The sequence below is a fragment of the Vombatus ursinus genome, unplaced genomic scaffold (assembly GCF_900497805.2).
Source record: "Vombatus ursinus unplaced genomic scaffold, bare-nosed wombat genome assembly UNPS02014802.1, whole genome shotgun sequence".
Lineage (NCBI taxonomy): Eukaryota > Metazoa > Chordata > Mammalia > Diprotodontia > Vombatidae > Vombatus > Vombatus ursinus.
Window position 1 is genome coordinate 26,803,932 of NW_020954580.1, and position 22,683 is coordinate 26,826,614.

The 22,683-nt window shown below is 43.2% G+C and overlaps 1 protein-coding gene across 1 annotated transcript in view; it reads left to right on the plus strand.

Moving 5' to 3' along the window:
- The window catches only part of NUFIP1 (nuclear FMR1 interacting protein 1), a 51,377-nt gene that overhangs the window by 22,935 nt on the left and 5,759 nt on the right, over positions 1-22,683 (plus strand). Inside the window, exons 6-8 of the mRNA XM_027873733.1 lie at positions 4,438-4,530; positions 9,543-9,811; positions 16,984-17,100. Coding sequence (XP_027729534.1) covers positions 4,438-4,530; positions 9,543-9,811; positions 16,984-17,100 — 479 coding nt within the window. The remainder of the gene's footprint in view (positions 1-4,437; positions 4,531-9,542; positions 9,812-16,983; positions 17,101-22,683) is intronic.

Genomic DNA, 22,683 nt, shown 5'->3' on the forward strand with positions numbered 1-22,683 from the left:
AGAATCAGAGACCCCGGGTTCAGATCCCACCAAATCCAAGTGGCCTTAGACAGATCACTTCTGTGCCTTTGTTTCCTCCTCTGTGAAATGAGGGGGTTGATCTAGATGGTTTTTAAGAACCAGTCATTCCAGTTCTAAATCATTAATCCTGTGATCTTCATGTAAAGGGTACAGACGGCAGCCTACAGATACTGGATGCACACAGACAGTCTAGTGACTTAGGAATGGACATGAGGGGCTGAGTACATTTCTGGATGGGCAAGGAGTTGAGTAGCCCTGGATTTGTGTGCCTGGACAGAGTGAGGCCAGTGAGAAGCTGGCATCTCACCTCATCAGTCTCTTTTGCATGTTTTGTTTTCAGATGGAGAGCAGCTGCTAACTAATCATCCTCTCTCTAAAAAAAACCTCTCAGTTGTCACCTTGCAACCTCTCCTTTCACAAGCTGGGTAGTTCCTTTAGCCTTTCTTCATAGGTCTGCTCTGAGTCTTCTTGGAGTTTTCCACATTCCTCTCTAGTTCAGGAGCACAGAACCAGGCACTGCCTCTCACTGCTTCTGTGTAAACATGTAGCTCACATTGACTTAAGTGCTTGAGTTCCTGTTATCAGGTGCCACAAGGCCCTGCCTTAAGCATATTGAACTTTGGTTCTGAAGCCTGGTTTGCCTCTGTTGTATAGATAGATCAGCATATTTTAGTTCTTTGTAATTCAGCAACCCAAGATTAACTCCTGTGAGACTGTCTTTCTCTATAGGGTCGAAGTGGAAGAAGATGGGGGTGGGAGGGTGAACATCAGAGACATCCTTTTTATTCTGCTTGTGTTTTCCCATTGTTACTAACAGTAAAAAGTCTCAAAGAACTTCAAAAGTTCTGTGTGCTTGTTTGAGAGATGAGTACTGAAGAAGAAGCAGCAGTAAGACTGCTTTCTTTGGGGCAGGGAGCCAGGAAAGGAGGACAGTCCTGATCAGAAGCAACAGGTGGTGGCTGTGGCAAGAAGAACTGGCTGAGACTGACAGCTGTCACCTGGGGTGGACACTGACAACAGGCCATTGTACCATGAAGCTTCTTACCCCACGAGTTCATGGAGATCTTGGACTCAGCCTCTCACAGCCATTCAGTCCCTGGACATTGGTGCCTTCAGCCAGGGAGAGACATTGAGATTCTCTGGCAGCCCCAACTTGGAGCTACAAGTACATTCTCCCATACAAGTACTGTTACATGGGATAGCTGGGATCCATGATAACGTTAGTAAGGATTGTACTTCAGTTACTATGTGATAAATTGATTTCCTTCCTTTCTTCTTTCCTTCTTTCCTTCCCCTGGTCTGAGAACCTGATCTCATGTATGACAGTGCTTCTGTAAGAAAGCATGTTCCAGATTCCCAACAAACTGACTTAAAAATCAGCTTGAAACATCATAAGATGATAGTGTAAGTTGAGGGTTATTTAAGTCGTGTTGTTCTTAAAAAGCTTTTGGTTGTGTTGTTGGTTCATAGGCATCTTACTCTCTATCCATCATGACCCCAGGATCACTTTCTCTCATTCTTGTTTATAATCAGCCAGCCCACCCAGGTGGCAGTGTGGAATAGCGGGAATAGCACTGGCTTTAAAGACAGAGGATCTGGGTTTATATCTTGCCTCTAATCTTTACTCCCCTTGTTACTTTGGGAAAGTCACTTAGCTCCTGCAGTTTGCTCCTTTGCAAAATGAAGGAATGAGATTAGGTGATCTCTGAGGTCCCTTTGGGCTGTTGATCTGTAATTCCCCATCTTGCATGTATATAATTTGTTTTTTCTTAACCCAGGTAAGTCTCCCTAAATTTTCCTTATGGAAATGTATTTATGGTTGTTATTTCTGACCATTTTCCAATGATTAGTGCTATTCCCACTGTACCACTTTATAAAAAAATAGTATTTTTTCCCCCAATTACATGTCAATTTTTAGCATTCATTTTTACAAGATTTTAAGTTCCAAATTTTTCTCCTTCCCATCCTCCTCCCTCCCCTCTTCTGAAAATAGTAGGTAATTTGATGTAGACTATATGTGTGCTGTCATGTACTTATTTCTGTATTAGTCACAATTATGAAAGGAGAACCACTGTACCACTTTCTAACCCTCCATCGCCAGGTCTGAGCCATTGCATCTCACCTAGATTCTTGTCATCTGCAAATGCAAAGAATCAATCAAGTAAGCAGACAGGCATTTAGTAAGCACCTACCATGTGCTAAATGCTATAGTTATAAGGATGAAGAGTGAGAAAACCCTGCCCTCAGGGAGCTTACATTCTGCAAGGGGTGACAGCAAGTCCATAGATAATCATAAATTGAAAGTGAACACGCGTAAATATGTACAAAGTAGTTAAATACAAGGTAGTTTGGGAGGGAGATCATTACCAGTTGGGGAGGACCAGGAAAGAAGGTGGTATTTGAGTTGTCTGTCTCTCTCCCTGTCATTTATTGCTTATTCATCTCTGTCTACCTATCATCTCTATCATCTGTCTACATGTCACTTGTCCATTTGTCTGTCTGTCTATCTACATACCTATCATCCATCTTTATCGTTTGTCACAAGCCATCTCCGTCTGCCTATCATTTATCTCTATGTCACTAATCCATTTCTGTAGGTATCTGTTAGTCACCGAGATGATACTTATACCCATGGGAACTGATATGGTTACCAGGAGAGAACGTAGAAGAAGAGAAGAGAGTTTGGGAGGAGACCAGGGGTCATCCACACTTAGGCAGTGTGCTGTGGATGATGACCCAGTGAAAGAGGCGTTAGACAGGCAGGTGGAGAACAAGGAGACAGCAGGGTCAGAAAATCCAGAGTGAAGAGAGTTTGCAGGAGGGGAGGGTGGTCCCCAGTGTCCATTATAGCAGATAGACAAAGAAGGCTGAGGAAAAGGGCTTGAGGAAAGACTACCAGATATGGCAAATAAGAGATTGTCGATAACTTGGGCGAGAGTGATGTGGTTGGGAATCAGATTGCAGCGGGTCGAGGAGTGAGTGAGAGGAGAGGAAGTGAAGGCAGCAAGTGTAGATAGTCTTTTCTGGGAGTTTAGCTGAGAAAGGAAAGAGTGAATTAGCAACTGTTCCCCATCTGAAAACAAAACATGCAGAAGAGACTGATGAGGTGAGATGCCAGCTTCTCAATGGCCTCACTTTGTCCAGGCATGTAAATCCAGGGCTACTTACCTCCCGTGGGAGAGAATGGATGGGTTTAGTAGGTTTTTCTAGGGATGGGAGACACTGGGCATGTTTAAAAGGTTGTAGGGAAGGAACCATAGAGAAGGAGAAGTTGAGGATTCATGAGAAAAGGGGGTTAAATTCAAGATGCAGTCTACTGTAGAAAATAGGGGATGGGATCGAATGCATATTCAGAGGGTGACTACCTTCTTGTTAGAGACCACAAAAGGAGGAGAAAATAAGAGATGATGTTGGGGTGGGGGGGTTGAGATGAAGAGAATGGAAGAAGAGTGAATTTACTTTGAAAGGCCTCAATTTTTTCTGTAAAGTAATATGATAATAAAATATGCCATATTAAATAAAGAATATACTTTTCTATTTCATTATTCCCATACAAATATTAAACCAGAGTCAGGACCACATCTTTAGGATGCTGTTTGTTAGGTCTGCCTTCAGATTCATACTTTTTTTTTTTGATAGCTTATTGCATAACCAGGTTATGCCTCCACCCCATCCATGGTCATGGGCTCCTGGTCATATTTGTCTAGCTTGACTTGTATGGCAGTGTTGGAATCCTTGCCAAAGTCAAGATCAGTCTATCTTTCTTGTTACTCCACCAGCTCTGCCCTTTATCATGGGAGGTTAGTTATTCAGGCAAGATTTTTTTTAACAGTATTATATCCTAAAGGTATCTCTGAATTGATTTTATAAGTATTTTTCCCAACATTATTGCAGGTAAAGAAGCTAAGCTCACAAACCCACAGTTTTTAGTTTCTCCTTATTTTAGGAGCTTGGGAGAGTGTTATGCAGAAAACACATACTTTTTACTTTTTTACCCTCCTCAGAATATCTCAGGGGCAGCTAGGTGGCCCGGTGGACAGTGTGCCTGGGCTTGGAGGCAGGAAGACTTATCTTCCTGAGTTCAGATCCAGCCTTAGACTCTTATTAGCAGTACGATCCGGGGCAAGTCATTTAGCCCTGTTTGCCCCAATTTCCTCATTTGTAAAGTGAGCTGAAGGAGGATAGGGCAAACCACTTCAGAATCTTCCCAGCAAGCCCCAAATGGGGTCATGAAGTGTCTGACATGACTGAAAAACCACTGAACAGTATCTTTTCTGGAAGAAATGAAAAGCCTGTGACTTAGTCAGCTGTTCCCCTTTGATTTAAATAAATAATAATTAAGTGCAGAAATTTCTTAGTGGCTCAACTGTGGAGATACTGAGAAATCTTTTAGAAATAATTTTAATTCTTTTGCAGAAACTTTCCAACCCGGGCCAATATCGAAAAGAAGAAATTGTTACAAGAGGAGAAAGAGCGGAGAGGAGAAGTGTTGACAACGACCCAGTTTGGGTAAGTTTTCTTCTTGTGAGTAGAGTCGTTCAGGCCCTTTTGACTTCCTTATATTCTCTTAATGCTTATTTTAACAGAAAGTATTTATAAACAATAAGTGTAACATTCCCCAGTGCCAAGAGCTCTCTAGTCCTTGCTCTTAGAACTTTCCTTACTGACTCAAAAATGGTTATGTCTTTGTTCTTGGCAAGAATAGCTGATTGATTTGGATGCCAGGAGGTTCCTGGGGCTTCCTTAATTTAAAAAAGTTAGTGTTTATCAGGTGGAGGAACCATACCAGGTAAGTCAGGGAAGTGCCCTGTTTGCTGAAACAAGTGGTATTGTACACCTACCTTTGCCATTCAATTTGTTATAACTTATTTCCTGAAACTACTGAGACCTTATCCTTAGTTTACTTAAAAAAAAAAAGTTTTTCCACTGGCATAACCAGTTCAGGTAAATGCAAGTAATCTCTGCTTATTCAGTGCACCCAGTCTACCTTATTTGGTCATTGGCAAAAAACACAAGGATTATGAAACGTGAACATAGGTTGTAGGATTTTAAGTGATTTTTAAATTTGGCCTAGACCTGTGCCTTCATTAGCATGGGAAGCATCTGGTGTGGAAATTCCCTACACTAATGCCGATCAGCAACTCCTTTGTAACTTAGAGTTCTTGAGAGCTGCTTAGGCTCCGATAGTCAGTGGTCACACAGGCACTGAACTTGAACTCTGCTCTTCCTGAATCCAAAGCCTGCTGTCTGTTCACTGCTATGCTGCTTTTCATAAAGCGAAGTGTGGTCATTGTACCAGGCACTTTAAGATGTGCAAAAGGCTTTACATCGACTGTCACAACGACCCTGTGGAATGGGTACTCTACCGCATATATGATTCCCATTTTACAGATGAAGACAATGAAGCCTAGCGAGGGTAGGTGACTTCCCTGTTGTTAGATAGCTAAAGTGTTGAGGATTTGAATTCATGCCATCTTGCCTCCAGGTTCAGCCCTATCCACTATGCTAGGCCGAATATTTCTGTACGTAGTCTAAATATCACAGATCTAAAATTGGAAGTGACTTTTGTGGGGAGGCGGGAGATCTAGTTCAGCCTCTTCGTCTTACAGGGAGGTCTTGCTTAAGTGACAGGCAGCTGGGGGTGCAGTGGATGAAGCACTGCGCCTGGAGTCAGGAGGATCTGAGTTCTAACATGGCCTCAAGCGCTTAACTAGCTTAACCTCTTCCTGCCTCAGATTCCTCATCTGTAAAATGGGGATAATAAGAGTAACTGCCGCCCAGGGTTGTGAGGATCAAATGAGATAATATTCCTAAAACACTTCACAGATTTTTCAAGTGCTGTGTAAGTACTGGCTACTTTTAGGGGTAGTAGTAGTGCTCAGGGTCTTAGAGGTAGTAAGGATCAGAGGTAGGAATGAACCCCAAGTCCTCTGACTTCAAGTCCAGCCCCTTTCACCTGTGTTAACTGTAGCAAGTCATTTAGAAAATTCCTCGGATTCAGTTTCCTCTACTGTAAAATGTTCAAAATATTGAGTTTCAAAGTATGGCTTTAAAAGCAAGACATAATGATGATAGATGGGCTTGTGTGTGTAGTGACAGGTTTTTAGTCTTGGTGCCTACTGTGACAATTTTAGACATACAGAATCATATTTTTATGTCATGGCAGCACCGTAAATTCAGCCTGCCATTTTCACCTGATTTGAGTTTTTGCTTACTGGGTTAGGGACGAAAAAATGAAGATTCTGTGGTTGGAGAATTTAGCAATTTATTTTATTTACTTAGCAATTTATTTATGGATGAATAGGGCAGGATAAAATTCATCTTGTGCATTTGTAGCTCTAATTGTGAATTGCTTGTGATATTTAAAGAAGATTTAGATTTTAAGAAATTGAGTATGAATCATATGTACATTGAAGATCGAGTCTAGAAAGAAACCAGCAATGCATTTGAACTCTTTTTTATAAGACTTTTTGGTATTTACCCCTGCCTCTGTCCCATTTGTTCTCTGTAAGCTGCTCTTAGTTTTTACTATTACATTTTACAGTACAATTTACAGTAATTACATTACTATGTAATGAGATTAATTGCCTAAGTCACCCTTGAACACCAACCTCCCTCTTTTATGGTCATCCCTAAAAATGTAGCTTCTTTTCTTTGATTCTCTAGTACTTTCATAAGTATCTGAAAGGTATTGGTTACAGGAAGCCGGTCCTTTTGAAGCAGTCGTCTGCAGAGATTTAATTTATTTGCTCCCTTACAGTGGGATGAGGAAAAGGTGACCTGATGATCATCAGCTCTTTCCTTGCCCCCAAAAAGCTGCTTCAGGGTGGGATAATTGGCTGAACCATTGCCAGAGCTGCTATCAGGAGTACCCTGGGCCGTTCCCCAGAAGTATAGTTACAGGGAGTGGTCAGTTGGCTGGCAAGGTGGATAGTCTCTTTAAAAGAATGTGTGACAGACTTGAAAAAGCACAGAGTTTGCAGTCAGAGGGTCTGAGTTTGAATCTACTGCTTACAACCAATCCACACTCAGACTGTGGCTTCAGGTTTTTCCCTCTGTAAAATAAAGAGATTAGACTGATTCACCATTCCATGCTAAATCTGTGATTCTGTGGTCCTCATTTCCTCTTCTATATATTTTGTTTTAGAAGGTCACTTTTGATAGCTGCATGGACATTAAAGAAGCAAATTCAAGCAGTTAGACTTTTATTAGCAAATACTTTAATTCTCATTTAGCATCTTATGGGTTGGTGGACAGTCTGCTGAGAGCAAGAATAGGAAAGTGATGTGGATTGGGATGAGGCCGTTTCAGGAGCTTGAAGATGGGAGGGTACTGGAGACAAGTGCATTCTTGCACAATTTACTGGTCAGTCAGTCAATACACCTTTATGAAGTGCCCACTAAATGTCAGGCACCATGCTAAGCACTGAGGATACAAAAAAAGATAAAAGACAGTCCCTGCCGTCAAGGAACTCACAATCTATTGGGGAAGATAATACATTAAAAAAAAAAGAAGCAGAAAGGGTAGGGGAGAGTAGGCTGTCCCGGGCTGGAGCAGCAGGTGGGAAATGATGAGTTCTCTGCTGTGGGCCCTGTCCTTAAATGGAGGATCTGGGCAGAACTCTCTGATGTCATGTCTCCAGTTGGGGAGGGACAGGTCCAGGGCAGGTGGTACTGAGGAGGTGTGAGTTTCTGAGTTGATGTGATCTAGGTAGGCCTAGACTTCGTCATGTGGCTCACAATCACCCATGCATCACACGTGGAATCTTTACGTGAGGTTCTCGTCCCCCTGAGTTAGATCTGCTGGGTGTGGAATGGGTTTGGAGATTGTCCCTGATTGTACCTTGAGATGCACCTGGCCCGTTCTGAGTCCTCTCTGAAGATTTTGAAATTTGGTCGGGTTGGGAAGAAGGCGATCGCAGCTTTGGCCTCGCCTGGTGATGACACGTTCCACACTAGCTGTGTAAGATCAAGACCACCCTGCACTTGTGTTGCCGTCTGGGGTACTGGGTGACCCGAGGGTGAATTAAACCAGACTCTGGAGGTGGGATGAGCCCAGACAAGCCTCAGCGGACTGAACCTGCTGGGTTGGAGCCTACAGTGATGACCACCCCAACCATTTAGTTGTCTTCATCCCGGAGGAACTCAAGGTTGGTATAAAGAGCCTCAAGGTGCAGGTCAGTGAATGTAGGAGGAGACCATCTCCAGGGCTCTCATTGTGGTGCAGCAGGGCATGATGCGCTGAACAAGGCCATTCCTGGGTGATGTGCCTCCTGAGTAGATCCTTACTCAGTTTGTGTAGCTGGAGTGGCTCATCCTTTACCAGGGAACACGAGCTGGTTCCTGGGCCTGAGGTTGTGCCAGGAGCAGATGTGACTGAGCACGAGGCGCAGGGTAAGCGTCAGGTAGCCAGCATTCAGGCACGAGTTCCAGGGACAGGTGGGGAAGATTATAATCCTCAGGGAAACTACAGGCCTCACTGATGGACAAACCTCGGCCGTTTTTAGCATGTGAGGCAGATAGATCCAGCTGGGAATAGGGCCTGTCTCCTACCCTGCTTGTTTGCAGGTACCTTCTCCCAGGGAAGAGAGCATGTATTTGTATTTCTCTGGCAGTGCTTTGCCTCTCACTCCACAGGATTGTGACAGTATGGAGGCAGGGAAATACCGTAGGATCTTTTTGTGACTCTTTGTGAGGTTCATAAAAGGAAGGCTTGTTATCATGGCATCAGATACTAGTTAGTATTAATAAGGAGAACTTCCTCATTGGATACAGTTACAAAATTGCACAGGTGTCCCTATGTCTTATGGCAGACACATGTCATTTTTTCATCATAGAAAATGCATGTAGTGCATCTTATTTAAAAAAAAAAACAAGCAGATTTTGGGTTGTAATACTTTGTGACTTTATATTGTTTATAAGTTCTTTGTCGGTTGGTTCTATTTGCTTGTTTCAGTAAACTAGATAGGTTTTGCTCCTAAGGGGAGTCCATAGCAAGAGCTGTTGTTTTTACTAGACTCTGAAATCTGTAAGGACAGGGAATATTGTGTCATATCTAAACCTCCTAGCTCCTGGCCCAGCCTATGCCTCATCTAGTAAGTACTTCGTGTTTGGTGCACTGAATTTCCCTGATCTGTCTGTTGACATCTGCTCGAAAAACATCTACTTTAAAATAACTCAGCATTGCAAGGTTGGCAACGACCTCTCCATTTTTTCTGCCTTTTCCTATTTTTAACAAAATTTTTGAGTGTTTTGTTTTGTTTCCAACTCTTCTTATTTTCTTGAGAAGATTAATGTCCCTTTAATAAATTAAATTCTGTGCAGAGTGTTGTGCTGAAGAGAGAAAGTTTATGTAAGACAAGGTCCGTCCCTGCCTTCAGGGGGGTTTACGTTTTTGTGGAGAGGGCATCAGATGCCGCATGGGCCCGATGCTCAGGATTACATTTCCACCCGAGAAATGTATTCTAGACAGTTAAAAACAAAATCCTTGCTGTTAAGAAGTTTTGTATTTCTTATCTACAGAAAGATGCAGAGGAAGTGGAAACAGTCCCCAAACGAAGCAAGTGGGAAGCAGCGGCATGGGAAGCACCGCAAGTGGCAGAAATGGCAGAAGTGGCAGAAGTGGCACGGCGGCCGGAAGACGCCAGGGGCGGGTGAAGATGCGGCCAAAGGCGCGCCCCCTGCTGGCCCTCCTCCGGGCGATTCCCAAGCGGAATTGCCGCGTGCAGCCCAGGCGGAGGTCTGTCAGAAGGACGTGGATCCTCTGAGCGTGCTGGCCGACAGCGAGGCCGGTGAGGTCCCAGGGGAGATGCGGGATGATGCCAGGGCCGTCTCCACCCTTCCACCCCCTTGTCCAGATGTTTAGGGCTCTTGCTTCACCTGGAGTCCATCACCCTCCTCTGTGTCCGGAGGTGCGGCAGATCCTCTGGAATTGGTCCTTGGTCATTGTGTAAAGAGTTACCCGCATTGGTTTTCCCCACACTTCATTTGTCGTCAGACCACATTTACCGGGAATCTCTGAAATGGTCTCTTTTGTCAATTCTTACGGAGTAATAGCATTCCATTCCATTAACCTGCTACAGCTGGTTCAACCTTTCCCCTACTTAGCTGCAGGGGGCAAAATTAGGGTCTATGGGATGGAAGTTAGAGGGAGGGCACATTTCAGACTCAGCATTAGGAAGAGCTTCCTAGCAAGTGGAACTGTCTCCAGAAAGGAACTGAGCTTCCTTGTGAAGCAGAGTTCTCTGTCTCTGTAGGTTTGACTGCAGGTCAGCGAACTGAGGCTGCACAGTCATTTGTAGAGCCTGTTGGAGAACGAATTCAGTGCGTCGGTCGGGGTGGAGCTGAACAGCTTCTAAGGTTCTTTCCAACTCTGAAGTTCTGTGACCTGATCCGTATTGTTTGATTCTCTGCAGTATGGACATATCGAGGAGCGGAGGAGAGACACAAACCCTTCTCGGGAGTGTGTAGGCAGAGGAAAAGGGGATCCTTACCTTGCCAAAATTTAATACTCCCCCAAAGGCTTTCTGTTCTTGACTTTTCATCATTCTGATTCTTTCTACCCCTTGGTGTAGGGGGAAGAGAGACGGTAATGTAATTCCATTTTATGGTATTGTTTAGTGTTCAAATTACCATTGATGGCAGCAGTGGCAGGCTCATTCCGTCCACCATCAGACCAGAGTAGAGTTAAGTCACTTGGGATGAAAATTTCCTAACACTCTTGCCCATCCCAGTTTGTTTTCTAATTGGCCTGACTGAGAACTTTACTCAGACCCCAAGAAAGACATTGATCCCCACACCTTGGACCAGCATACAGATACTTTAAAGAATTTACTGCACTGGGATCAGAGCCTGACGAAACTTCTTTGCTAATGGAGTGCTTAGCATTTTTCATTGTGGTATGTGATGTCTTTGGCCAGATCTCACTCTAGTGTATTTCTTTATTTCCACTCGTGCACATTCACATTTTAGTATCATGACAGCTTGAAAGGCGATAAAGAAAGCTCTGAACAGATGATCTCCATTTGGGCAGGATGGGGAAACCTCTGGAAACTCCTCTGAACTGAGTGTGGACTCTGCTCCCTAGATGCGTGAAGGGTCAGAGGGATGGGTGGGGCATAGGAGGGTTTGCTGGCAAGCCAAGCCTTCACCCAGCTCATATGCAGTGCCGAGAGTATGCTCTCTCGGTGTAGTCTTCTGCCACTTTGAACCTTTCCATAGAATCCTGAGGGATGCTTTTTAAACCAGTGCTGTCAAAATTCAAATAGAAAGGCAGCATGCTGACTTAGAAAACCACAAGTTAACATCATCTATGTCACGTTGTATATTTATCTTGTCAAACATTTCCCAATTATATTTTCATCATGTCCAGCCACCCTCTGGATTTTTGCTGTCCTCAAGTTGGGCACCTTTGTTCTAGACCCTTAGTGATGCAAAGATGAGTCTTGAACTGAGGCCGGGAACCATTGCACTCTGTTGCCCTTTTCTCTCCGCCCTTTGTTTTTCCTTGAAAGCTAGTTAGCTGCTAGCTCCGAAGTACACTGGTTGAGCCGAGACCTAGACTAGACCATATTCCACAAAAATCCTGCTTCATTTCAATGTAGAAATGATTCCTGAGATCTCAAAGGCTGCTGCAGAGGAGCATAAGCTCTGGCAACTCTACCCAACTTAATAGGCTCTGGGTCCGAGCCCAGCAGTACACTGTGTCTGTGTTCTGAGACCCAGCCCAGCCAAGTTCAGAGAGGGTCATCGCCAGGAGTCTGGCAGTCACTCACGTGATGGAGTTTCCTTAGCCACCGAGACAAGAAAGGCTTGCAATCTTCACTGGTGGAGATAATGCTCACACTGATGATACTGGAGTATCCTTTGAAGTAAGAACTAAACCACATTTGGGGTTGTTGTTGTTATTTTATCATCATCTTCCCACCTAAGTACTGTTGATTTTAGGCATGTCATATATCACATCGTAACTATTTAAGATTGTGAAAAAAAGTGCTATTTCAAATGAAAAGCCCTTTGGAATACCAAATTGTGTTAAATTCTTGTGATATGCATTTCCCAGACTTGTCATTTGGGGAATGCCATTTGCCATCTTTTGATCTCCTTCATAGAGTTGTATTTTTATATTCCTAGTGGTATGGTCAGATTGATGGCTTACAATTACTCAGTTTAGTTTCTTTCTGACTTTCTGTCTGTCTGTCTCTCTTTCTCTCCCTCCCTCTCTCCCTCCCTCCCTTCCTCCCTCCCTTCCTTCCTCCCTCCCTCCCTCCCTCCCTTCCTTCCTTCCTCCCTCCCTTCCTCTCTTCCCTTTTTAGCTAGTCATAGTCCCGTTAGATCACTTCAGGAAGATTATTAGTCTCCGGTCTGAGGCAGAAGAAAAGCAGCTGCTCAGTAATGTTGAACTGAGCCTCCACAGACCGTAGACCCATCTCCATGTTAGTCATTGTGACAGAACATGAGGAGAGTTGCTGTGCTGGCTGTCCGCGGTGCCTGGAATGCTCTCCCTCTTCAGCTCCTAACTCCTTGCTTCCCTGGGTTCCTTCAAGACTCGGCGTAAATCCTGCCTTTCGCCAGAGGCCTTCCCGTTGACCTCCTCTGGCAGACAGTATCTTCTCCCTGAGATTGCCTTTCATTTCCATTGTCTGGATCTTCTTTGGACATGGTTGTTTTGATGCCGTCACCTCCATTCGATTGTGACCTCCTTGGAGGCAGGGACCATTTTCTTTTTTTTTTTTGTATTTCCAGTGCTTGACACAATGTCTTGCACCTAGTTAAGCTTGCTAAATTTGCTTGTCAACTGACTGACTTAGCTAGGTTTGAATCTCATCTCAGATACTTACTGGCTAGTGATTGAACACAGTCACTTAGCCAGCCTTTGTGGACCTCAGTTTTCTCATCAGAAAAATAAGCAGATTGGGTCATGTTTCCTATTTTTAAAGTTTTTTCTTAGAAAACCTATCTTTTTAGGTTTTTTTCATCATTTTCTTTATCTGCTCTTGGAGGCCTTGTGGCTGAGCCATTCTTTTTTTTTTTTTTTATCCCCTGCCCTGGGCTTCTACTTGTACTTACTGTGAAGTTGTCCCTTCTCCTGGACCTCTTGGGCTCCTCTCTATCTATAGTATTTCTTCATTGTATGAAGAGGTTTTGTTATTCCTGTTTGCTCCTGTCTCCAGCCTCAGTTTCTGGATTGAGACTTTTTGCCAGGTCAAGGTTTTGCGCCTACTTGCTAGCATTCCTGGATGGGGTGGCTAAACGCCAGTCTTGTCCACTGTCTTGGATTGGTGAGCCAGCCAGTGCTTAGATCAGGCTCTGCACTCTGCCTCCATCCCTGGCTTCTGCCTCCATTTCCTGGTAACCCAGTTTGCATGCAGCCATTGACCCTCACAGACTCCATTGGTACAACATAGAATATGCTGGCTTCTGGCTTCCTGGAGTCCCCTAAGAATCTCTGCCTCGCTTCAGTCTCTGTTCCTCTGGTTGCAGCCATCACATACCTGAGATTGGTCTGGCTTCAGGCCCTGCTGGCAAGGCTCCCTCAGAGTGCCCTAAGCCTTCTGGTTGTCTTTTTGTGCAGTCCTGGCCTAGATGGAGGAACTCATTGGTGTTTTCTGTTGTTTTTATTGATTATTTTTTCCTCTGATGACCTTTGCTGTCTTTGCTGGGAAATTTCTTTGGGAAGCTGGGCTTGACTTGTCACCTTTTACATCACCATCTTGACTACTTCATTTAGCTTTCCCTACTGCTGTCTTCTCTCTACACCCTCTCCCCAAAGCCGGTGTTCGTTCTCTCTTTCTCTTTCTCTCTCCCTCCCTCTCTCTCTCTCTTTCTCTCTTTTTCTGTCACTCCCTCTCTCCTCCCTCTCTCAGATAACATAGCACTGGCACTTCTACTGTATTATTTATTTATGTGGCGTATCTCTAGTAGATTGTAACCTCCCAAGAGGCGGAGATGGTGTCTTATTTTTTTGCACCCCCGCAGCACCCTGTGCATATATAGTAGGTGATTAATACTTAGATGTTGGATGACTGACTAACTGAAAGTATTTCTGAGTTACCTTCTGGAAATAACTTCCAAGGTAGCTGTAGTTACCTCATAGAACTCAATCATAAATAGGAAAAGAGAAACAGTTTTTAAATCTAGCAGAAAGGATAGGAGGAAATTTTTGCTATCAATATTCAAAAATAGAAACTGAGTTTAAAAACAGTTATATTTAGTGATGTGTTCTCAGTTGAGATAAAATTAGATAATATTTGTAAGAAGCATCTAGCATAGTGTCGAGCACATAGTAGGTGCTGTGTAAGTGCTTATTCCCTTCCTCCTGGCCTCCATCTGCTTCAGTTATGGTGTTGTGTGTCACAGAAGTGAGAGTACAATTGGGTATGGTATTTGAGTGCATGTGTTCACCTCTTTTTTTTTTTTTTTGGTGAGGCAGTTGAGGTTAAGTGACTTGCCCAGAGTCACACAGCTAGTGAGTGTTATGTGTCTGAGGCCGGATTCGAACTCAGGCCCTCCTGACTCCAAGGCTGGTGCTCTATCCACTGCACCACCTAACTGCCCCTGTATATTTACTTTTTTGCCCCACATAGGGTTTTAAAAATCAAGGTTTGGAGCTAGCAAGAGGATAAACTAACTGCCCTGATATTTTTGCAGCCATCATTTCTATAATTTTACTTTCTCACCTAGTATTTTTAAAATGAGATTTAGGGTGTTGTTTTGTGTTGATTAAAAAATGAGTGAAGATTGCTTTGCATTTTTAAAATGTTCTTAAACTTGTCCTGCGAGATACTTATGGATAGAAACTTGAGCCATCCAATTTGATTCTTCTTAGGCCTTTGCCGCCTTAGAGTTTAGCGTGGGATATACAAGGGAACCAAAAAACAGTTTATATCTTCCGGTCCTTACCTTGATAACTGGCATAGGGAAAGCAATTTTGACCCTGGCTTAGGAATCTAAGCCAGAAACCTCTTGTGTGAGGGATGTACCTGGTCTCTGCTGTGGCTAGGCTCCCTGTTGACTCTGCTGGAAATGCCTGTTGGTGGGGATTCTTCATAGAACGACTGTGGCTGTGAGAAGAAGGAATCCTTTTTGGAAGGGATATTTTAAACAGTGCTGAAAGGGAGCTGATATTTTTCAAGATGTTTCCTGTGACTGGGCATCTTCATTACTACTGTTTATGCTGGGAGTTTTAACCTCTTTTGGGTTGTGGACTCCTTTGGCAGTCAGTCTGGTGAAGCCTATGGGACCCCCTTGTCAGAGCGGTGTTTTAAAATGCATAAAGTAAAATATATAGGATTACAAAAGAAACCAATTATATTGGCATAAGATTATCAGAATATTAAAAAGCAAAACACAAGTGGATGGACTATTGGTTATAATTTTCAAATATAGGAATAGGGACTAGTCTATAAATTCATTGATATTGGGAGCTCCCAGGTGAGAAAACTCATTTTCTGTTAACTTGTTGTCTTTGAATGACTTTCCCAGAATCACACAGCCTGTAGGCATCAGACACAGGACTTTTGAACCCAGGTCTACCTAGGGCCAGAGGCCAGCTCTTTATCGACTATGCCATGACTGTTTCCCTTTAAAAATACACTTTTAAAATGAAACAGACTCTCTGTAATGGGGGGGGGGGAAGAGTGTTACCTGTGGTGCACCTCCTGACAAGTGTAAATGAAGTGGCCGAGAGGATGGAGAAGTTAAAACAGTGTCAATATGTTGTGGGGGGAGCCCCCTCCCCCCAACACTGTCTTGTATTAGAATGATAGTTCTTCAAGTTGGCCTTTCTTTGTCTCTCTCCCATCCGGGATCTCAGTTGTGCTCGTGATTATTTTCCCTGAAATCATCTACATAAATATAGCCATGGAATCTCCTTAATGTTCCAAACTGCAGATTCTTCTTTTCACTTCTCTTCAGCCAATTAAGAGAGCAAATTTATATTTAGCATAAATACTGGAGGAGACAGTTGTACATGACAAAGACTTCTGCGTTTTTTCATCCAGGAGAGGGCAGTGATTACCATGCATGTCATGGAATCCTTCTATTCCTTGATGTATTGGGGTTTTCCCATTAGCTACTCCCTCTTGAAGCATGTGTGGCATTTCTTGTGAATTGGCACCATCTTAGACAAATGAGTGATCATGCTTAAGCCTTTCGTCAGCCTTCATTTTTTTTTGTGGTTGTCCTAAACAAATGTAATAGTATGTTTTTAGGGCAGTCAAGTAACATAGGCATTGTTGACCCAGGCCACCATGAAGGCCTGCTGCTTGACCTGATACAGGTGCTTCACCTTTTGAAGTAGGCTTTAATGTTAACTGAATTCCCATATTTGGTTCTTTCCGCCTGAAATAGTTTTGCTTTTTTGCTTAGAGTCTTTAGAAGTTCAGAATATGGAAAGCTCTGAATGTCTTCGTTTCAGCATAATTCCTTGGCTAGGATTCTACTCTGTAGCATTGTTTAAATATTATAGTTTCTTCTAAACAAATCTTTTTATTTTAAAATGGAAATACTTCTGCATACTTGATTGGAATTGTGGTTTTGTTTTTGTTTGGGGGCTTGGGGGAAGACCTGTGCTGATAAGATTAAACACATTTCTTGTATCATTTGTATGACTTATAATTAATAGCAAAGCCTATAATTACGTCTATTTGGAGAAGACAGAACTAACATCCTCAATATATGAGGTATACCTGAGCTGTGTGTGGTATCCATTTGGATTTTTCTGTTGCTTCTATTTGGTAAAGAGCATAAACTAAAGAGAGATTTGCTATCTCTTTGGAAATTTGTTCTTTAGAGAGGCCAAGAACAGGATTGTCTTCCACTGACTGCCAGTTAGATTCAAAATCATTTTTGATGGTGTGCCCAACACAGTATTCATTGAGGCTGGCTCAGGCAGAGAGACTGGGTTCCAGCAGTTTCATGGGAATCTAGACAAGATTCTCAAGTCGTTTTCCCTCTCTTCCAGAGTCCGACAAGGAGGAGAAGCCAGAAAATGTTGTCATCCCCAAGGAAGTCACATCAGCCCTGGGCTTACTGATGACTAACTACGGGAGCATGTCAGGGTCAGAGAGTGAGCCAGAGGGTGAGTAGTTGCAGCTTCATTGCATCAGGTTTTTTTTGCCCACAATATAATCTCTAGTATGAAACGCATTTATTAAATCCCTTTCATATTGTATTGGACATCCTTTATTTTGACTTTCAAGTTCCATTTTAATTTGGCATGAGAGATAAAGTTAAACATGGGAGAGAGAGAAAGCTGGAGGTCTGGGGGATGTGGGAACAGACTGGGAGGAGGAAAGTGAGATAGATTCAAGGAGCTGAGCCTGAGATTATATTTATATCTCCATATGCAGATATAAACACATTAGATGCCTAATGTGTGTATTAAATAAAGACCAGGCAGAAAAAGAGAAGAGAGTAGAGGAGATAAAAATGATAGCCAGGAACTAAAAAGAATGAAGGGAATGCTAACCAGCATAGCAAAGAGTCATTTATTTTCTCTACTTGCTTTACATCCCTCCTTGGAAAGGTACGCCGGACTGAAGAACCAGCCTGAAGGACCCATTAAAATGCACAGCACCTCTCATGGGTGGAGAGAAATTCTTCACGTTGGGTGCTGGCCTACGAAGGTTGGCAGGCTTGAGTGGTGGAAACCACTAAAGCAAACTTGGCTCTCCTTCATTCATTTTCAGCAAAGCATATGCCCTCAGAAATGGGAGTGATCTTTTATTTAGAAGTGAGTCATTCTAGAAAAGTCAGGGATGTGAAGCATAAATTCTTAGCCTTTGGGGATGAGATCATGAAGAGCAGCCTGAAATAATGTATGTGAAAGTCTTTCAAAAAGCGTTAAGTGCTACTTATATACAAGATGACTTCAGGGTATCCTAAAAGTTTTAGTGCAGTTTTTAACAAATTAACCCTATAACTACATTAAGACTTTTGGGACACCCTGCCTTTGTAGTGTTCCTGTCAGCATCATCTTGTTCTTTTCCTCTTCTCCTCCCTCTCCTTGACCTCCTCCTCTTGGTCCTCCTCAGCTTCTTCATCATGAGAATGTCCACCCCTTCTCCTATAATGCCACTCTGAGAAGTGGCATGGAGGATAGAGCACTGGGTCTGTGGTCAAATCCTACGGAGACACTAGCTGTGTGACCTTGGACAAGGCAATTAACCTGTTCACCTTGGTTTCCTTGGCTGTAAAATGGGGCTTGTTGTGAAGGTCAAATGAGTTAATGTTTGTAAAGCACTCAGGACCTTGCCTGGCACATAGTAAGTACTATATAAATGCTTATTTCGTTCCATCAGATGGACTATTGGCCTATTCCCACAGTTTTGTAGTCCATGTAGATGTAAGTTATGTTAGAATACTATGTGAATAACTAGGGTTACTTTTAGTACGTGTGCAGTTTTCTGCAACAGCGGAGGCCAGGTTCCAACCAGGCCATTGGGAGAGTTCGTGGGTTTTTTCTCTTATGGCAAGATGATTTAATTTAAAAAGTTGGGGGGGACGACACTATGATGAGGATGAGAGTTTAGAGTCTGAAAATACAGGTTTGTAGCATGAAAAGAGGGTCAGAATGAAGTTGGAGAGGTTGATGAAAACTTTGAGACACTCTGGAGAATGCTCTCTGGCAAAATTCCTCCCTTTAGGGAGCTGATAACATTCTTGGAGTTGACTGGGCTAGAGCCTCTTGCTGAGGTATTTTGGGACATGGAGATGATTGGGAGGGAGTCTTCCATTGTGAAAGAAGACATTTAGAGAAGCAGCCAAGTGGCTAGAGAGCTGGCCTTGAAATCAGGAAGACCCGGGTTCAAGTCCCACCCCGATACCTACTGGCTTTGTTACCTTGCCCAATTCACTTAATTTCTTAGGGTCTCAGTCAGCTGTCCAAGTTGCAGAGAAGGTGCCCATCTTCATTGGCAAAGGAAATTCTGTATATGGGTAAAAGCTTGGTCTGGTTAAAGAAAAGAAAAAGGAAAAAGTGACATTCAGTATATTATAAACATGCAAAATTGGGTTATTTTCAGCCAGTTGAGTTGAAATTTGACCATCCTGTTTTTAATCTAATAGAAGATCGCTTATCTTTGTTCCCTTCACAAAGAATAAAGACTTTGTTACTCTTGTATTCAATATACCTAATGTGAAAGTGAAATGATTCTTTAAACATAATACCTTGGGTTTCTTTTTTATCAGCTCTGTTTGTGACAGATGATAGAAAAGAAAGCTGTCCCCACATTTACAGAACCCCATAAAAACAGGTGCTGTTACTAATAGGGTGCTTTCTTTTGTCTTGTACATGGTGTTTAGTATCTTTGAATTCAAAGTTGCCATTTTGAGGACATCACTATTAAAAAACATAAACAAAAGAATTTTGAGTAAGGTAGGAGGGAACCTCATGGAATTAGAATTAAAATTGTAGTGGAAGAGTGAAGGGCATATAGGAAGACGGTCCTAAATTAGGAGATGGTGCAGAAATCAAGAAAGGCATGGAGGTACCAGAAGTACTAATGGCCTTATGCACTTTAATACTCTGCAGCAGTAAGCTTTGATCTATCTTCTGTGCATCTGGTTTAGGATAATGGGACCAGTGTTTGAAATGGGAGGGAGTGATAGGAAGCTCTGAGGGACCCAGTTCTTTGATGCCTGAAATTCTTCCTCCCCAACCCTCTATTTTTAATTGTCACAAACTGCTTTGGAACTCACCTTCTATCCTTCTGTATATGTTTCTTATCTTTTCCTTCCTGGTATAGCAAAGCACAAAATAACAGCACCAGGGAGGTCGTTGGGCCAAAATTGTTATGCTTGTACCAGAAAATCCACGTCATATACTAAAAATAACACCAGGTAGCCACATTTATTAAGCACAGCAGGATCTATATTCAGAAGAAAATTGGTTCTCAGCTGTTGCCCAGGTATGCTACTGGCTAGGTCCACTGCAAAGATGGAAGGGAAGGGGAGGATCACCTTCTCTTTGGGCCACCAGCATCAATGCTAGCTCCCTTCCATACTGAAAAGGACAACTGAATCTCTGTGGGGCTGTCTGTGCCTTCCACATTTGCTCTATGTATATTTTCTGCACAGTTTTATGGAAGAGAGCCTGGAAATATCACAGAAATTAGATTGATCGAATCAATCAATCAATAAACATTTATTAAGCACCTGCTATGTGCCGGGCATTGTGCCAAGGGATTGGGATATATAAAGAGGCAAAAGACAGTTCCTGCCCTCAAAGCGCTTACAGTCTAGTGGAGGAGATGCTAAGCAAATACATATATACAAAGTAAGCCATATATGGGATAAATAGGAAATAGGGGTTGAGGAGAGTGGGGGAGCAGGCTTCATGTGGAAGGTGGGGTTTTAGTTAGGATTTTAAGGAAGCCAGGGAGGTCAGTAGTCAGAGTGCAGGAGGGAGAGGGTTCCAGGCGGGGGGATAGCCAGAGAGAATGCTGAGGGCAGAGAGATAGCCAGCATTACTAGATCGAAGAGTACTTGTTCAGTAGCAAAGTGTAAAAAGACTGGAAAGCTAAGAAAGGGCTAGAAGTGTGAAGGCCTTTGAACACCAGGTAGCATTTTGTGTTTGCTCCTGGAGACAACAAGGAGCCACTGGAGTTTATTGAGTGCAGGTGACATGATCACACCTGAGCTCTAGGAAAACCTCTTTGATGGCTGAATGAAAGTGGAATTGACAGGCTTTGGCAATAGCTTGGACATTGGGGAGGGGTGGTGGTGAGAAATAGTGAGGAATCTAGAATGATTTCTGGGTTGTGAGCCGGAGGGCCTGGGGGGACGGTGTTGCCCTCTACAGTAATGGAGGGGAGCGGTTTAGGGGCAAAGATAAGGACTTCTGTTTTGGACGTGAAATGTCGACCGGACATCCAGTTTGAGATGTCTAAAGGGAGACTGTAGAGGCCAGACTGGAGGTCAGTAGAGAGATTGGGGCAGGAAAGGGAGATTTGAGGATCATCAGCGTAAAGATGGTAATTAAATCCATGAGAGCTAATGAGATCACCAAGTGAAGTGGTATAGAGAGAGAAAAGGAGAGACCCAACCTTGAGGGACACCTACAGTTAGAATCTCTGATCTGGAAGAGGACACATACAGCGAAGGAGGTGGAGGAGGAAAATTGGGACGGTGGTGTCCTGAAACAGCAATGTCAGATGCCACAGAGAGATCAGCGAGAATGGAGACTGAGAAAAGGCCGTTGCATGTGGCAATGAAGATCATCAGTAACTTTGGAGAGAGCAGTTTTGGTGGAATGATAAGGTCAGAAGCCAGAAGTTAAGAAGTGAGCGAGAGGAGAAAGAGAGGAGGCACCTAGTGTAGATGGTTTTTTCAAGGAGTTTAGCTACAAGGGGCAGAAAAAAAGTAGGATGATAGTAGAGATGGAAAAACGAAGTAAAGATAGGGGAGATAGGGACGTGTTTATAGGAATAGAGAACAAGCAAACAGGGAAAGACAATATAAGTGAAAGAGTGGAGGTGGCAGAGGGAGCACACAGTCTGTTGGAGGAAATGGGGTGGAACGGGATCACTGGAACAAATAGAGGAGTTAGGAGCCTTGGTAAGGAGGAAGGCCACTGCGTCATGTGAGAGAGTTAGAAGGCATCTCTGAGTGAAAGGAGAAGAGGAAGAGGGGAGAAGAGGGAGTTTACAGCAAATGGCCTCAACTTCTTCATTAAAATAGGAGGCAAGGTTCTCAACTGAGAGGTTGGTGGAGGGGAAGCCATGGGGATTGGAGGTCAGATGGATGAAAAGATTTGGCAGAGCTGCTGTGGAGACTGGGGCAGTGAGTCGGTAAGGGTGAGGTGGGGGTAGTGTAGCATTGCTTAGCGGCAGTGAGGGCCCACTTGAGATTATGTGATATAAATTTGTAGTGGACCCAGTCAGAACAGTCACATGATTATCTCCACTTTTCATTCAGCAGCTCCTCTGTAGGAGTGAAGGTAACAAATAGTGGGAGTGACTGAATTTATGCAATAACGAACTGTTATGTATAAGGGGTTGATCTTGCAATCAAACCTTAAGCAGTGAAGAGGTAGGAAAAAATCTTGAGGAAAGGATAAGTAGAAAAATGACGTTTAAAGACCTCATGGTCTTCCTCTCCACCCTGCCATCATCTTCCTGTAATAATCTGATTGCATGATTTCTCTACCTGCCCAACACTGATGAGTTCTCACACTCTGCTTCAACCACATCTTGGTGTGGCCATGAAACTCTTCTCACATCTGTCTTCTCTTCCTAGTCTCTCATTTACACTACCATAGGTTCCCAAAATAGGTGATACTGCCCCCTGGGGGGGGCAGTGGTAGTTTCGGGTGCAATTGGGGGGCATTGAATAAAATTAAGGGGGCAGTGGAAGCCAAAGGAAAGAAGATAAAATTTTGAAAAACCATTCGTACGTGTTTTGTCTGTTGTGCAACAGAGTTACAGTCATAGTGATTACGTTATTTTCCAAATGCACAAAATGCAAGTTATAGCCAATCAGTGGTCAAGTCTGCGGACAGATCTTACTAACAAGCAAGTGTTGGCAAATGAGCTTGTCGCACATTGTAGGGAAGTCCAGCATGCGTCAGCACGAATATGTGCGTGTAATGACTTGTTTACAATATGATACTATACAGTTACATGATGCATATTGCATCATCAAAAATTCAATGTAGATGGGG